Source organism: Garra rufa, chromosome 2, assembly GCF_049309525.1.
Source record: "Garra rufa chromosome 2, GarRuf1.0, whole genome shotgun sequence".
NCBI classification, from domain to species: Eukaryota; Metazoa; Chordata; class Actinopteri; order Cypriniformes; family Cyprinidae; genus Garra; species Garra rufa.
In genome coordinates this window covers 49,027,637-49,044,768 of record NC_133362.1, presented here as the reverse complement: position 1 = coordinate 49,044,768, position 17,132 = coordinate 49,027,637, and the positions used below count along the sequence as shown (strand labels likewise).

Here is a 17,132-nt window from a genome sequence, read left to right as displayed (position 1 = left end):
TTTGTGATTTTACATTTATTAATTATAATTTTAAAATGTATTGATTTTTTATTTAAATTTCATTTTTAAATTTATAAATTTTAAATTATAAAATTAAACCAAAAATGTCATTAATCAAATAAATCATCAGATTTATTGATTATCAAAGTAATTTCTAGATGCACCTGCAATATGGACACCCTGGACAAACAAACAAACAAGTAAATAAAGAAATAAATAAAGCATGAGACATGAGCTGTGTTTATTGTAGTGCTGTTAATAATCAACAGAAAGCTCAAGTGATGTATTCCTCCTTGGAGAGTAAACCAGGGACAGACTAACCTGAGCTCCTGTGACGGCGGATGGAGGAAGGTGTTCTGTGAACACAACCGTCACGCAATCCCCCCTCAGTCACCGCAGCATCATGTGTTTCAATCTAGAGACTGACGTCTGCGTCTACTAGGGCTGGGCGATATGGCAAAAATGTAATCTCGATAATTTTTTCCCATATTGAACGATAACGATATATATTTCGATATAAGCTGTTGATGTTGCCAGCTTTAAAATAGTATCCCAACAGTGACTAAAGCCACAAAAATTATAGGGTTCATTAAATTACATTTTAAAGTATAGTTTATTAACAAAAACAGATTACAGATTTGGCCTTAAAAATTAAAACAACTTACTAAAATAAATTTAAAAAATAAAAGTTGTGACAGAGTATGGTAAATGAGAGTAAATGTACAAAATGTAAACATAAAATTATTGTAAAAACATAATTTGTAACAATTATTTATTTATTTATTTATTTATTATTATTAACATAATTGTTTATTTTCTCTATTATAGGTAGAGCTATTTAAATTAGAGGCAACCACTGCATTTTGAAACAATCTACAGTATAAATAACAAAAAATTACGACACAGTTCTTTCTTAATCATATTAAGTGCAGACAATTCAGCCATAATCAAAGTAGGCTACTCTCTCATTATTCTAATTGCAAATAGAGACCGAATATTTCAAGCATGATACTAGGGTTGCACGGTATACTGGTACTACGGTAGTATCGCGATACTAAAGCTTACAAATACCCGCGGTGCCATTGCATTTTTGAAACAGTAGTATCGTCCAAACGGTAGCACCATAAGATTTGTATGCACGGCAGGAACACGGTTTAAAACGTTCATGCACGCCAGCAGAAACATTACAAGTTGACTGCCAAAATGTCTTTCTGCTGTGCTTTGTGTAGTACAAGCGATGTATAGGCTTTATGTGCTATTCAGTGTTTCACCATGCTTCAGTTCAGTTTGAAATGAGAAGCTGCACGCGCACGTCCTTGTTCACGCTGCAGTTTCAGAAGAGAGGGTCTGATTCAGACGACTGTCTAATGTTATTTAAAAAATATCAGCCCAAGAATCAATTATTAAACATCAAAATATTTTACTAGACAGAATTTTCGTATTTTTATTCATTTGCCCACTTTTAGAACATGTGTAATAATTCGTTTCTGGAAGCATCTTTGCGATCACGAATGCAATTCCATTCATTAACATAGTAGTTTTGCACTTGGTTCTTATCAATCATTTTATATATATATATATATGTATTTTTAACATTATAAATTAATACGTTTTAATATACAAGCTGCTAACTTGGAAATTTTAAGATATGGCAGCAAAAATGCTCGTGACAGTTCAGCAATAAGATACGAGCAAGATGTTTTAGTTTCGTTTCTGTGTTCGAATCTGAATTCGCGTTGGTTTGGGCGAATCACTGATTCACTAAGCCATTCATAAAAACGAGTCATTTGATTCACCCCTGAATGATTCAGCCGTTTTGAAAGAATCGTTTGAACAACTCAGTGATTCAATCATGAACACTGCTGCCATCTGCTGGCGGTTTTAAGTTTCCCGTCATGTTCCATTCTTTTCCAACATATTTCTATATTCAGAGTTTTGTATTTAAAACATTTATCTTATAACATTATTTATGCAATTATAAGTACAGTCTAAATGCATAAATACCACATCTAAATGTCACTCTATGAAGCTTCTGTGCAGTGCTCAGATGACTTTTGTTGACATGATTTCATGGATAACAATAGCCAGTCATTTATTCACATTAGTGAAGTATTCAGAGACAAATCTTGCCTGTTTTCATTTACATCTTTTTATTTATGAATTTTTTTATTCATTTTGTAGATTTGAATTTTAAATTAACAGAATACTGCATGGTATCGTGATACTACTTGGTATCGTGATACTTCAGCTGGTATAGTATCGTAAGTCATTTTTATGGTATCGTGACAACCCTACATGATACAGAGCTATAGACATACACAACCTATCATAGCCTACATACTAATAACAGCTTAGATATGTCATGTAGCCTAATTTGTGTGCATTGGGGAGTTACTCTCTAAACAAGGGGGATTAAAATTGCTTTTGAATGCGCGTGCGTTTTTTGCTTTCGGTTTCAGTTTTAACAATCGCGCCAAACTCTCAGCTGAGCTAAGAGTCACTTTTCAGATAGCCAAACCACTTATACAACGGAATTCGTGCTACCTATTTTTGTCGACAGTTTCAACATCTTTGGATAATAACTCGAGGTTAGTTTCACTTTCGTCGCTGCTTCCACTCTCTCTTTTTTTTTTGTCGTCCTGGTGTTAAAGGTTGTATCAGCGATTTCTAGCCTAAAACATAAAGTGTCAAATTCAGCTGACCTTTCTTCACGATCCGCTCGCTGCCTGCCCCATAAATTGTCTGTGAAAAAACCGCGTCTCTCTGGTCAGCCTAGGGTCCGAGATATGCCAAAAAAACAATCGGCACTACCAACCTTTCCACAGATAAACAAACCGTGTTCCAACCAATCAGCGTCAGGGGTTTGGTGTTGTGGACTTTCCTACTGGTGCAGGGATGTGAGGGAGGCGGAGCGAAAGTCCACAACACCAAACCCCTGACGCTGATTGGTTGGAACAATGTTTGTTTATGTGTGGAAAGGTTGGTAGTGCCGATTGTTTTTTTGGCATATCTCGGACCCTAGGCTGACCAGAGAGACGCGGTTTTTTCACAGACAATTTATGGGGCAGGCAGCGAGCGGATCGTGATGAAAGATCAGCTGAATTTTACACTTTATGTTTCATGCTAGAAATCGCTGATACAACCTTTAAGTTTGCTTCGCAAAGTGCGGTAATAAATGAACTTTGTACTTTGACGTGCACACGCACGCTGCACGCTGATTGACTGTTGTCTCATATTTCTGCTGTGTGATTGGCTCTTAGATTAATCCATATCGAACAAAAAATGTCTAGAGCTTATCATCGTTATTAACATAAATTTTATCGCGATTCGATATGATATCGTGTATCGGCCCAGCCCTAGCGTCTACTCTAGTCTTCATATGCAGTGACAGTCATCTATGGATCATGAGTCAGTGTATCCACAAAGCCAGTCATAAGAGTCAATTATGAGTATTAAACATCACCTGAAATCTGAATAAATAAGCTTTCCATTGATGTATGGTTTGTTAGGATAGGACAATATTTTGTCGGGATACAAACAATAATTATCTTTTAAAGAGGAATGTCTGAAAAACAAATAATGTTGAAACTACAGATGTACCTCGTTTCTTTCTGTTAAGACAACTGCATTGAACACACCAGTCTGAGTGACAAATATTCTTTTTCCAAATACTCAAGTGGTATGTGTATATGCTCTTATGGCTCAGTCGGGGATAGGGTGGGTGTTCTTTGGTAGGTGTTTGGTTACTAATAATACAGTATGTATGTAACTCATTTTTTTCTTAATGTTTGGAAACCTGAAAATCTAGGGTGCAAAAAAATCTAAATATTGAGAAAATTGTCTTTAAAGTTGTGCAAATGAAATTCTTAGCAATGCATTTAACTAATCAAAAATTGCATTTTGGTATATTTACAGTAGGACATTTACAAAATATCTTCATAGAACATGATCTTTACTTAATAGCACTTCAAAGGTTTTTGGCATAAAAGGAAAATCAATAAATTTGACCCATGCAATGTATTTTTGGCTATTGCTACAAATATATCCGTGCTTCCTAAAATTGGTTATGTGCTCCAGGGTCACATTTCAACCTGGATTTACAAACAGGGCTTAGATTAGGGCAGGATTTTTATAAAAGTGCCTTAGAAAAAACACTACTGGTACATCTTGAGATAAACCATGTATTTATGAGATCAGTCAGTGCAAGTTTCTTCAGGTTTAGTGGACTGTCTGTGAAAGCGGCGCTCTGACTCTGAACAGTGAAACAGCGGCACTGAACCGTGAGCCGGAGACATTACTCGCTGACCGATCGCAGTCACATGACCACTGTCACACAGCACAGAGGTCCTCCGTCACATGGGTTATCTGTGTGATTTACACTGGTCTAAAGACAGATGAAGCAACACCGTGCCACCAACAATCCCATCTGACAGCTTTCTAATCCACAAATCACCCACAACCATAAATATACTTCAGTGACTGACTGTTTTTTGCCATAAATGTGTACCATATTAGGGCTGCACCATATTTCGCATGCGATATCCAGTGCGCATCCTGTGAGTAAAGCCGGTTCTCCATTATCTGTGTTCGTTCAGATAGAGCAGCGCTTACTACACAGAGCCGTAATTCACTGACAAGCAATTACAGATGTGCATTGGATATCGCATGTCAGATTTTGTGCAGCCCTATCTCATATATTAGTATAGTCATTAGCACATTGTATTAAATGTGCCACAGGAGTAAGTGAATATAATCACAGCAAACTGAACTTACAGTAACAAATAAAGTTAATTGCCGTTTTTGCATTTATGTCTATCATAAATGTATTTAAGCTGCAGTTTTTCATAGCAAATGCATTTAGAAATCATATAGTTAGAAGCACTATAGCTACTTTTTACTCTGATAATGATGAGCCACACATGGTTTTATTTGTGGTTTTTACAAATGTATTATATTACAGAAGAGCAGAGACTGGGTTTGATGAGAGCAAATATAATCAAGACCTCTCTAAACTTAGTTGCATTTCCATGACACTAAATACAGGGTAAATACTAAAGGGTCATTCCGTGTCAAATCAACTAAATTTCAAAATTGTCCCTTGCTCAAATGTTTAATTTTGCTCATATTTATATAATATTTATCGACATATATAGTGATGAAAGCAAAAAATATTAAATGTGATGGATGAATACTTACTGAGTAATCCACTATTTTGTAGAGGGGGGGTCAAAATGGTGATTTTTGGAGATTCAGAGCCAAATTTTAGAAAATGTTATTTTTACACAGAGATTGGTAGTCATATTAGTAAAATCTGTTGACTTTAGCAATCTTTGTTGCATTACGTGCCAATGATGACCATTCAGAAATAGGGAAACAGCACTTTTAGTTTTTCTCTAAAGTTTGCATGCCTGTAACTCAAGAAGTATTGATATTTTAATGCCCTTTTAGATATTGGGTCTTAAACTCCTTTTGGCGTCTTTATTTTTAATGCCCTATGAGATTCGGTTCCAGAGATATTGGAATTTCAATATGGCTCCAGGTGTAAAACATTAAAATGTACAGATTTTCAGTGGTCAAAAACCAAATGTGGGTCAGTTTGCAAAAATATGATACTTATTTTAAAGAAGTAATGTCTAAAAACAAATAATTGAAACTAGATTTGTACCTCGTTTCTTTCAGTGAAGACAACTGCATTGAACACACCAGTCTGAGTGCCATAAATATTCTTTTTCCAGAGTTCTCTTGCCTATAACTCAAGAGGTATGTGTATATGCTCTTATGGCTCTGTCAGGGATAGGGTGGGTGTTCTTTGGTAGGTGTTTGGTTACTAATACAGTATGTAACTCATTTTTTTCTTAATGTTTGGAAACAATAAACAAAAGTATCTAAGCAAGTGTGGGAGATGTGAAATGTTTGAGGTAATATCAGTGATTCTGCTAAATATGCCCTTTAGCAGTAGATAGATACTACTTGATCTATGACTACAGTCCCTGACAAAAGTCTTGTCGCTTGTGTACAAATTGACCTGAAGTGCCGCTGAAATATATTTCTAATCAAGATTTTTTTTTACAAGAAATGGCTCATTTTAATCCCAACAGCTTTTGTAATAATGTTTCAGTGCAAAACGAAACTGTCACAAAGTATTCTAATATTCACAGCTTGGTAAAGCCCATTGAGTCAATTTTGGCAAAGACATAAGTGTTGTCGCCTTGTCATATGAGCTTCACCTGTGACTAATAATGGATCAATTAGGTCTCAGGTGTGTATAAAAAGAACCCCAGTACACTAGATCTTCACATCAACTGCATCTCTGCAAACATGCCTAAGATTCACCCTGAGACTAAAGTGTCGATTATCAAGAGGCTGAAGACCAGATCCACTGCTGATGTGGCAGACACCTTCAATGTGTCTCAGCGTCAAGTACAGAGGATAAAAAAAAGATTTGAAGAGACTGGAGACGTTTTTGACAAGCCCAGGTCAGGCAGACCCCGCAAGACAACGGCTCGAGAGGACCGTTTGTTGCTCGAAAATCCAAGGCCAGCCCATTTTCCACTGCAGCAGAGCTCCACGAGACCTGGTCACCTGAAGTCCCTGTGTCAACCAGAACAGTTTGTCGGATTCTGTCTCGAAATGGCCTCCATGGTCGAATCAGTGCCCAGAACCCAGCACTAAACAAAAGACAATTGAAAAACTGTGTGGCATTTGCCAAGGCCCATAGCCTGCTAAAAGGATGGACGCTGGAAAAGTGGCAGAAGGTGGATTTTTCAGATGAATCTTCTGTTGAATTACACCAAATATTGCAGGAGACCTACTGGAGCCCGCATGGATCCAAGATTCACCCAGAAAACAGTGAAGTTTGGTGGCAAAAAAAATCATGGTCTGGGGTTACATCCAGTGTGGGGGTGTGCGAGAGATCTGCAGGGTGGAAGGCAACATCAATAGTCTAAAATACCAAGAAATCTTAGCTACCTCTTATATTCCCAAACATAAAAGAGGCCAAATTCTGCAGCAGGATGGTGCTCCATTGCATACTTCCATCTCCACATCAAAGTTCCTCAAGGCGAAGAAGATCAAGATGCTCCAGGATTGGCCAACCCGGTCACCAGACATGAACATCATTGAGCATGTGTGGGGTAGGATGAAAGAGGAAGTAGGGCTGGGCGATAAAACGATAACGATATATATCGCGATAGACAAGAGATCGATATCAATAAAAAATGTGTTCGATAAAACGTTCGATATTTTGTATTCTTCGTCGGCCCGCCCAGCCCCCCTTTAACGTTCAGTTCATAGCGCCAGATCACAATAGAAGTTAAGGTTATCTTTCCTACAGAACGGGTCCATGTTGTTGTATTAAACAAACTAAATAGCCTTATGTTATTTATCTTATTTACACGACGGCATTTGATTTCTGTCTCTACATGATCGCGCGTTTACAATGTCTCCTCACAGACGGGATCGCGGACTCCATTCATAAAAACGGACTTTACTATAGGGCGGAATGCCGCGGAATTCGTCGATTTTTGGACCAATAAATCAAAAGTTGGTCTGTTAATTAATTCAGATCGCGATATGGACTAGTGTCTGTGAAAACTGAAATGCAAAAAGACCATTTCAATAAGAATCCTGCGTGTTCCGTTTGCCTCTTTATGTATGAATGGAGGAGACTTGTTTTATTTTCACTACACGCATACTGCACACGTGACGCTCCCGCTAATTTTTGGCCTTTGCATCTCACATGAACAGACAAACTCCAATAAATACATCTCCAAAGCTGCTGTGAGTGTCACTTTTTGTCAATTTTACAGTTTCATTAGTGAAACTAGCATCCATCATTCATACTGTATTTATTACACACTGAAACTTCACGGCAACCTGTCAAAATAAAAGTACGGTTTAACATGTAACAGAACAATATTAGTCTTGTATTACTGTACAGTATAATGTAGGTGTTTATATGTTCACATTTAAATAATTTACATAAAACAATATATATGATTAAAAATAAAATAAAGAGTCACCACTTAATTGTTGAAAAAATACTATTATTATTAAACCTTGTTTAACTGAATATCATTTTTCTTCTATGTATTAATTTTAACAGTAAAGCTCTGCTTATTTTTATTTTTAAAAATAAATCTGTGATTTTGCTTTCATTTGATTATCAGAAAAATTAAAACAAGAATTTCTGAAAAAAAAAGGCCCTATTGTTCAAAATGTTGAAAGTTTGACTTATTTTTTCACTTAAATAAATATTTTTGTTATTACACAAAGTATAGGCTAAAGTACCGGGAAAGAAGTAACGTTGGCTACTGGCAACCAGCAATCTGTGCAGAAAAAAAATATTATCAGCCAAGTACTTTGCAACCACCTCTGACCTGTGGTCAAGCCGTACTTCTGGGCCATACATTAGCTAAACCATTCACTTCATCGACAATGAATGGGGTTTGAATTGAGGATTAAGAGATAATTAAGTGTATATTGTGACTTTAGACTTATGTTTACATTTTAATTTTTTGAGTTTTCCATGGTTGTTGACATTTCTGTCTTAATAACTGAGGGGATTATGATCAGAGGAAGGTTAAGTTTAAAATAAAAATGCTTGAGTGTAATATATTTTTTTCCTGGTCCTTATTTTAAATGGGTCATAAAAATATCAATAATTATCGATATCGACCGATATGAAACACTGATATCGTGATATAGTTTTCAGCCATATCGCCCAGCCCTAAGAGGAAGCATGGAAGACGAAACCAAAGAATATTGATGAACTCTGGGAGGCATGCAAGACTGCTTTCTTTGCTATTCCTGATGACTTCATCAATAAATTGTATGAATCCTTGCCAAACCGCATGGATGCAGTCCTTCAAGCTCATGGAAGTCATACAAGATATTAAATTTGTATCTCACAGCACCACTACTTAATTTGCTGACATATTTTTGCATTTGCAGTAAATTTGTTCAATTTCTGTATAGGCGACAAAACTTTTGTTTTGCCAGAATTTGACCTTTCTGTCTTGATTAAATGCTAAATCTTTTTTCAGTGAAACTAATTTATTTCAGTGCATTAAACATCCTTTGGGAGGGTTTTAGCTTTTCATATGAGCTATTTCTAACACCAATTGATTAATTAAAAGTCAGGTTAATAGCAGGTGTTTCTACAAAATAGATAAGCGACAAGACTTTTGTCAGGGACTGTATGCTTCATATTTTATAACAATAAAAAAATTCTAATAATTAATCTAGATGAGGCAAATCTTGGTTAACTGATGTGAAAGCAATGTGTGGTGAACGCAACCAATGAGGCGTGGGATTTGTTTCAAACATGTTACAATACAGTATGTTTAAACTCTTGGTAGCTTCAGAAACTGCAAAAATGAACAAAATCCCTTCTTACAAATATATCTGAAATTGAATCAAATATAAAATTCTATGAATAGACTACAGAAAGCAAGGTAATGTGCCTCGACTTGACCATTTCAGTGCACTTTTAGCACTTCAGATATTGTTCTTTAAATAACATAAGTATTAGTATTACATGCAGTTGTTTTGACAAAAAGAAATGAGATACATTTCTTGTTCTAACATCATTTGTTCTTCAGACAATCCTCTTGAAAAGAAAATTATCATATTTTTCCAAACTGACCCACATTTGGTTTTTGACCACTGAAAATGTGTACATTTTAACAATTTACTGCTGATGTTATATTGAAATTTCAATATCTCAGGGCAGAAATAAAAGTAAAGATGCTAAATAGAAAGTTAAGACCCAGTATCTAAAAGGGCATTAAGATATCTTTAATACTTCTTGAGTTACAGGCATGCAAACTTTGGAGAAAAACTTTTTTTTTACGTTTTGAATGGTCACCATTGGCACATAATGCAACAAAGATAGCTAAAGTCAACAGATTTTACTAATAGAGCTACCAATCTCTGTGCAAAAATAGGATAACGATGCTGCCATGTTTCTGAAGTCATTTTTACCCCCCTGTAACTTGACTCTCAGGTGAAAATTGCCATTTTGACCTCCCTCTACAAAATAGTGGATTACTCAGTAATTGTTCATCCATGACATTTAATATTTTGGCTTTCATCACTAAACTTCTATATCTTTCTTCAGAATAAAAATAAGCTAAATCAAAAGTTGTAGCCAGGGACCTCTGGTTGAGTTGACACCGAATGACCCAATAGTAATATTGTGATGGTATTAGTTTCCTCCAGCGCTAGTGAACCAGGTGCTACTGCCACACCTCTCATGCCTTTACTTCCATAATAAATAACTTTACAACTACATGTCAACTAACCTTCATTAGAGTACTAGTTAGGTTAGGTTTAGTGGAAAAGGTTGATGTTTAGTTGCAGAGTTACTGATATTTATTGATCAGAATCAAGTGTGTTGATCTGCATAAGGCAACACAAGCCAAGCGTCACTCAACGCTCACTGAAGATTGTTTCATCTAATGGAAACGAGCATGAAGACGTCTCAGTCTGTATTTAGACGACAGCAGCTGTCCTAAATCACACACACAGATGACAGCAGGAGGAACGGCCTCTCCACTACAGTCAGGTGACGTGAGGCGCGTCCATCAATACAGCACACTTCACACTCGAACAGGAAGCACAATCTGAATCAGAGACGTGGAGGATGGAGGACTAAACAGGTTTGAGATCAACTCTAATTGAGTTTGTCGTCCATCCTGCTGCATCACCCACATCTCACGTTACCGCTCTTCTTCTGCGTCTCAGACACATGTGATGTTTGTGCCGCGGCTTCGTTTGATGAAGCAATGCTAGTGTCAGTATGAGCTGATCTATAAATCATCCCTGAGCTGCTGTTTTGAACAGACTCATGTGATGATGACTGGACGAGGTTAGGGTGTCATCACTTTCATATCAGCTTCAGCAGTAACACAGCTGCTCATTTTCATCATGCAATATAGTCATTTAAGAATGAATTATCAGGTTCATTACTGACTGGAGAGACAGAGAGTTTGCTGTGTTCAGTTCACTGCCCGTCTGACCTCATCTGCTCTCATCCTCTGTCTGTTCTGATGTGTCAGTGACTGGGTTGCAGGGTCTATAAATTACTGTTGTTTTCTTATACTGTTATAATGTTCAGTTTCTCATGCAGACTGATCATTCTGCTTCAGTAGACCTCAATATATCATCAGGAGCCACAGGGATTCATTTTGTGTTGCCTGATATGCTTATTTATTCTCAAAGACGGGCAGCTGCTGACTTGCATTTTTTTAATCTCACCTAGAACCACAGTTTCAGCTAAAAACCTTCTTTACTGCTCTACTCAGGGGAAAAAAAATCCACCTCCATCTTAGATGGCCTGAGGATGAGTAAATGAGTAGAAAACAGTGCATTTCTATTTTTTTGGATGAATTTATCTCATTAGTTATACTCCAGTAACATCTAACAGCAGTATCATCCGTGTAATCCATCTCCAGCAGCCATTACTGTAATCTACTCACAAAACCTTGTGTCATATAATTCCTGAGAAACAGCAGCATATGTCGAGATGAAAGCTCTGTCCTCCTGACAGAAGAAACAGACTGGATCTGAGCAGCACAGCACAATGATATTAAATGATCAGGAGAGAGTATTATGGATGGATGAACATTAGTTTGTTCTGCAGGAACAGATATAGTTTCAAGAACTCATGAGGACTGACCTACAATTAACAACATCTACAAGAGCTATGGGAAGAGCTTCAGAAAACGAGGAGAAACTCTTAACAAGCCGCAGTCAATGCATCTCTGATGAACAGACAGCTCTCATAATGCAGCATCAGCAACATTATACACATCCCAACAGTTAGTTATGGTCGATTCAGTTCTTAATTAAAACAATATAGCAATGCCTACTGAATGCTGATGTAGAAATCTTCACATGTAATCATATCTAACGCTTTCTCTCTGTGTGTATACAGCAGTCACACCCTAATATATAAAGCCACACACAAGTGTGCAAATAAATAAACACATAAAAGCCTCATATAATAAATAGACGTTTACATAAGCCTCATATATGCACACACACACACACACACACACACACACACACACTCAAATATGCTCCTCATGAGTCTGATGTCGCGCTGCGTGTCTTTGTCTCGTGAGGCGGGCCGCATCGACAATATTCACCGGAACACCGCCTTAAAATTCACACGATAATGCAGTCTCATGCCACATTTCCCCAACATCAAACACATATCAAAGCGATACTCAAGCATCTGTTATATCAATTCAATCAGACGAAGGGAACGGAGATCTGCATCTATGTCTGATCGCTCTGATTTCAGAAAGAGGCGACGACAAAAAGCCGCATCAGAACCCGCCCTCCGCCGGACATCGGCACAAATAACGCTGAAAATAGCGCTATACTCACGGGATGGTGATGAAGGAAGAGTGAGCGGCTCTCGGTCCTCAGACGCGATCTGTCTGCTGCTCTCCGCCTCTCTGTGAGGACTTCCAGGAGCCGCCTCCTCCTGAGGAGCTTGAGGAGCACTGGCGCTCTCCATCACCGCAGTCACGCTCTCCTCCCTCACTGATGATGATGAGGATGAGGATGATGAAGATGACACTGGAGGAGCTGCTGCTGCCGCTGTCACTGGAGATGATGGTGCTTCTTCTGCTTCTGGAGTCACTTCAGAAGGCTCTTCACTAGCAGGTGGAGTAAAGCTCTCTTCAGCTGCTTCTGGAGAACTAGTTTCCTCAGCGATCTGCATAGTGCTGCTTATTTCAGAGATCTGTGTACTGATGCTTTCTTCAGGTCTCTGTGGAGTAATAGCTTCTTCAGGTCTCTGTGGAGTAGGAGTTTCTTCATTCATCTGAGGAGCACTACTTTCTTCAGTTGTCTGTGTAGTACTAATCTCAGTCATGTGTAAAACACTAGTTACCTCAGTGATCTGTGGAGTACTAGTTATCTCAGTCAACTCTGGAGAACTAGTTTCCTCAGCTATTGGTGCAGTACTAGTTGTCTCAATTATCTGTGAAGCAGTAGTTTCTTCAGTTGTCTGTGGAGTACTAGTTTCTTCAGTTGTCTGTGCAATACTAGTTATCTCAGGTATCTGTGGAGCACTAATTATCTCAGTGGTCTGTAAAACACTAGTTACCTCAGTCACCTGTGTAGTATCTTCAGTCATCTGTGGAGCACTAGTTACCTCAGTCATCTTTGCAGTACTAGTTTCTTCAGTCATTTGACTAGTTTCTTCAGTCGTCTGTGTAGTACTAGTTATCTCAGTGGTGAGTGGAGCACTAGTTATCTCAGTCACCTGTGTAATACTAGTTATCTCAGAGGTCAGTGCAGTAGTAGTGTTCTCCTCCAGTGAATGCTCCGCGGTCCGCAGCGTGTCGTCTGCCGGTGTTGGAGCGACTGCAGCGGCTTCATTCATGGCAACATCGTGCGGAGTCTCATCAGGTGCGCTGGAGGAAACTTTATCTGCTTCTTCCATCTGGAACCTGTGCTTGATATTCCAGTGTTGTGTGTTGAGAATGAGAGCAGACTGTAACCCGCAGAAGAGCCGTTCGCTGTGTTCTCTCTGAGAGGAGAAAAGCCGACGCGCCCCGGCCCCGAGAAAGCAGAAAGTTAACAGACTCCACCAAAGTGACTAAGCGGAATATTGACTAGAATTGTTTGGCCAATCGGTAAACACCACGGCTGAATGATGTAACGAGTGGCCAATCGAGAAGCAGAAGTGCGCCAAGCCCCGCCCACCGTTGTTCCGTCCGCGCCTCTTTTCTCCAACTCGCTCTTTGTGCTGTGCTCCATCAGTGCGCTTTAGATTAGAGATTAACCTCATCAAAAGTGCGCCACAGTAAATGATGTTTTCTAGGATGCTTATATAATCTGAACAGCACAGATAGTTGTAAAGACTCAGATCCTCCTTATGATTTAATTTTTTTTCTCTCTATTGTCCCTGTTGAAAGAACAGCATATGCTGGTTAGCTAGGTTTTGTTGCTGGTTTAAACTGGTCCTTTGCTGGTTGGACAAGCATGAACCAGCTAAAACCAGTATCTCAGCATCAAAACCTACCTAACCAGCATATGCTTTTTTTTTTTTTTTTTTACTTTTCATCATTTGTTTGATGTTGAATAAAAAAGAAAGACATGCTGTGAAGTTGTATATGTGTTTGGTGTAGTATGTTGTGCTGCACAGACAGAACTATATATAAATGTAAGTATATCCACATGTGCTACACATATATCTCACAGGTCATGTTTCAGATACGTGCACATGCCGTCCGCATGTGTGTAGAAATATGCACATGTTCAGCCTGATCTGTGAATGCTGGTCACTTGTCTTGAGCAGTTTATAATAGTTTATACTCCAGTCGTGAGGCGGTGAGCAGCACATCTCATAAACATCTGCATCCATCAGCGTGCTCACATGGCAGATGCTCTTGGGTTACTGAGCACTGCTGTCCCTGTCAATCACACACACACACACACACACACACACACACACACACACACACACACACATACATGTGTGTTGCTAGGAATAAGTGAGTGAAAGAGGTATTCCCTTAATGACCTAATTTGCGATTTTCTGGTTATGAATCTTCTGTTGTAAGAGACTTGATTGTGATTGACTGACTGCATATTACAGTCTCTCATGAAACAGTTGTTTTAAAATAAAGTCAAGGTGATGAAAGTGCAGCACTCAGCTGAAGACTCTCAGTAATATGAGCTCTGGAACCACATTATTAAAGGAGACTTCAGTGAAAACTCCCACCGTCAGCAGTTCAGACCTGAATGAACCTGTGCCGCACAAAAGACGACCTTCTGAAGAAAACGTCAGCTCTTTTTTCTTTTCTGTGCACACACTGTGAAAGTTCTTGGAATGCAGCATCACTGAACCTCACTGAATTTCACTTGAAATGCATATGTAACAGCAGCAGGGTAAGAGTAAATGAGGTTTTTGTCTGAACTGTCTCCTCAAACCCGTCTCAGTGGATTCTTCTGCACTGATCTGAGCTCAGGGCCTCACGCTCGCTATGATAACAGACCAAAATAAGCAGAGCATCTGTCGGAGCTCTCAAGTGTGGCGACTGGGGCTCTCAGAGGGTCTCTGAAACACTTCACTAGCCCTGTAGGATATGTCACATAACTCACATATTCATCAAGATGCCACAGTCACTGTTTAATTTGTCCCTGGCTGACTGAACACAAGAGTCTGTGTGCTTCACTAAAGTCCAGATATAACAGTCCACATCCTCATGCATGTTTCTGGCGGTCATGTTCAGTTTGTGTGATGAAGTGAGCGCTGCTATTTTTCAAGGGGTGTAAAGTGATCTGTGAGCGGCGTGAGGAGGATCTCACATTCATTAGTAAGCTGTAGCTCATTCATCTCATGAACAAACAGCGTGTAAGGCCTTTATTGAGCCGTGAGCTCAGGACGAGCAGCGGACAGACACTCAGACTTCTGCTGTTTAGAGACGCACAGCTGATGCTGTTTTCGTTCGCTGTAGAGCTATTTTCATTAGCTGAGCAAAGATAGATGCAATATCTGAGCATGTGAGCTGGATATGAGCTGATCAACTATATTTGATTTGATGTGTCACAGTGCTGAATGAACGCTGTGACTCAGAGATGTCCTCCTCCATCACTCGCTCATATTCACTGCTCTCTAACAGTTTTTCAATGGCTAACAAGCGTTGCTCAATGTTGAAGCCACATTTTCGAAACTGTTCACACATTCAGTGATACAGAAGTCTATGCAGACCAAACTGTGAATCATTTATCATTGCTTTCAGACGAAATGCATGCAATGACCACATTTTTCAAAATCCACAAACACTTTTGTCATTTATACTCCACAACTGGAAAAACACTAGACATTTTCAGCACCTTTTGCAAACTGGAACACACTGCTTTCAAAACTGATAAAAGCACATTCGAATCAGAACAATGGCAAACTGTCCATTTCTACAGGAACTATATTGAAATATAAAATCTTATATTTCTTATGAAATTGTATAATATTTATTCCAAACACAACTAAATGCAATTTCAGCGGAAAGCCAAGCAAGATATCCTATTTTTAGTCTTCTACTTTCTTTCTTTCTTGGTTATCTTTTGAAAAACGAACGGCTTTGGAATGATTTTGTTTGGAAACATGGATCAGGGAAGACACATTGGTGGGGTAAAAACGAGTGTTTTTCAAAACTCTAGATACAAAACTCAAAACAGTCATTATTTGTAACACAGGCTGTCCAGTGTTCAAAACTTTGCATATTGCGTTCATATCTTTAAAGCAGCCTTGCATTAGCAGAAGCATTGTTTCAAAAAACAAATTTATTATGAACTATTATAGGAACATTACTTTAGATCACCCATACACAAGTTACCCATAGTTTCAATGTGTTTTTGCTAGTACAATCATTAAATATAGTTGTACAAAATATGTGATTCAGGTTTCTTTTTTTTTCTTCTGTAGACTGAGAACAGTACAGACACAGTGGTATCATTGAAATACTGGAATGTGGAATTTACTGATAAAATAAATCTCAGCATAGGTTTTCCAAAGGAAAAATTTTGATTCAAAGCTTTATTCAGTTTTTTTATGCAGTTTTTTTTTCAGCAGGGTACAGTATACAGTTTACAGTATACTGTACCCTGCTGAAAAAAAAAAACTGCTAAAACCAGCCTAGGCTGGTTGGCTGGTCTTAGCTGGTTTTAGCTGGTGGTTTCCCAGCCTGACCAGACAGAAAAGTGGCCAGCTAAAACCAGGCAAACAGCCTAGGCTGGTTTAGGATTTCTTTCTTCTTCAGCAGGGCTAATTTGTGCACCAACGTTGTTGATACATTCTTTTTTTTTTTTTTTTTTTTTTTACCAGGGTAGCCATTAACTCATTAAAACCACAAAAGCAATAACATAAAAATGACATCTTGCATTCAGTAATGTTGAATATGAAAATGTGTTCTGTAAAAGAGGTACATGGGGCCATAGAAACCATATCTGATAAAGAATGAAATATGACATCCATAGATACACGGTAAAAAAAAAAAAAAAAAGTACTGCAGAGGTACAGTTTTGTTCCTGGGCAACAAAACATATAAAGGTACCTTTAAAGGTACACAATGGGTCCTTATTGTACAATTATGTACCCAAAAATTGTA

The 17,132-nt window shown here is 38.3% G+C and overlaps 1 protein-coding gene across 4 annotated transcripts in view; it reads right to left on the bottom strand.

Moving 5' to 3' along the window:
- Positions 1 to 13,619, bottom strand: part of rtn4b (reticulon 4b) — a 31,606-nt gene extending 17,987 nt beyond the window's left edge. The window contains exons 1-2 of one of the 4 annotated variants that reach the window (XM_073834352.1): positions 13,240 to 13,618; positions 12,397 to 13,143 (exon numbers count right to left, since the gene is read on the bottom strand). In XM_073834352.1, the coding sequence (XP_073690453.1) occupies positions 12,397 to 13,143; positions 13,240 to 13,462 (970 nt within the window). In that variant the 5' untranslated portion in view covers positions 13,463 to 13,618. Of the gene's footprint in view, positions 1 to 12,396 lie in introns of all 4 variants that reach the window. The other 3 variants (XM_073834353.1, XM_073834351.1, XM_073834354.1) reach the window with 3 other exon arrangements.
- Positions 13,620 to 17,132: the final 3,513 nt, after the last annotated feature.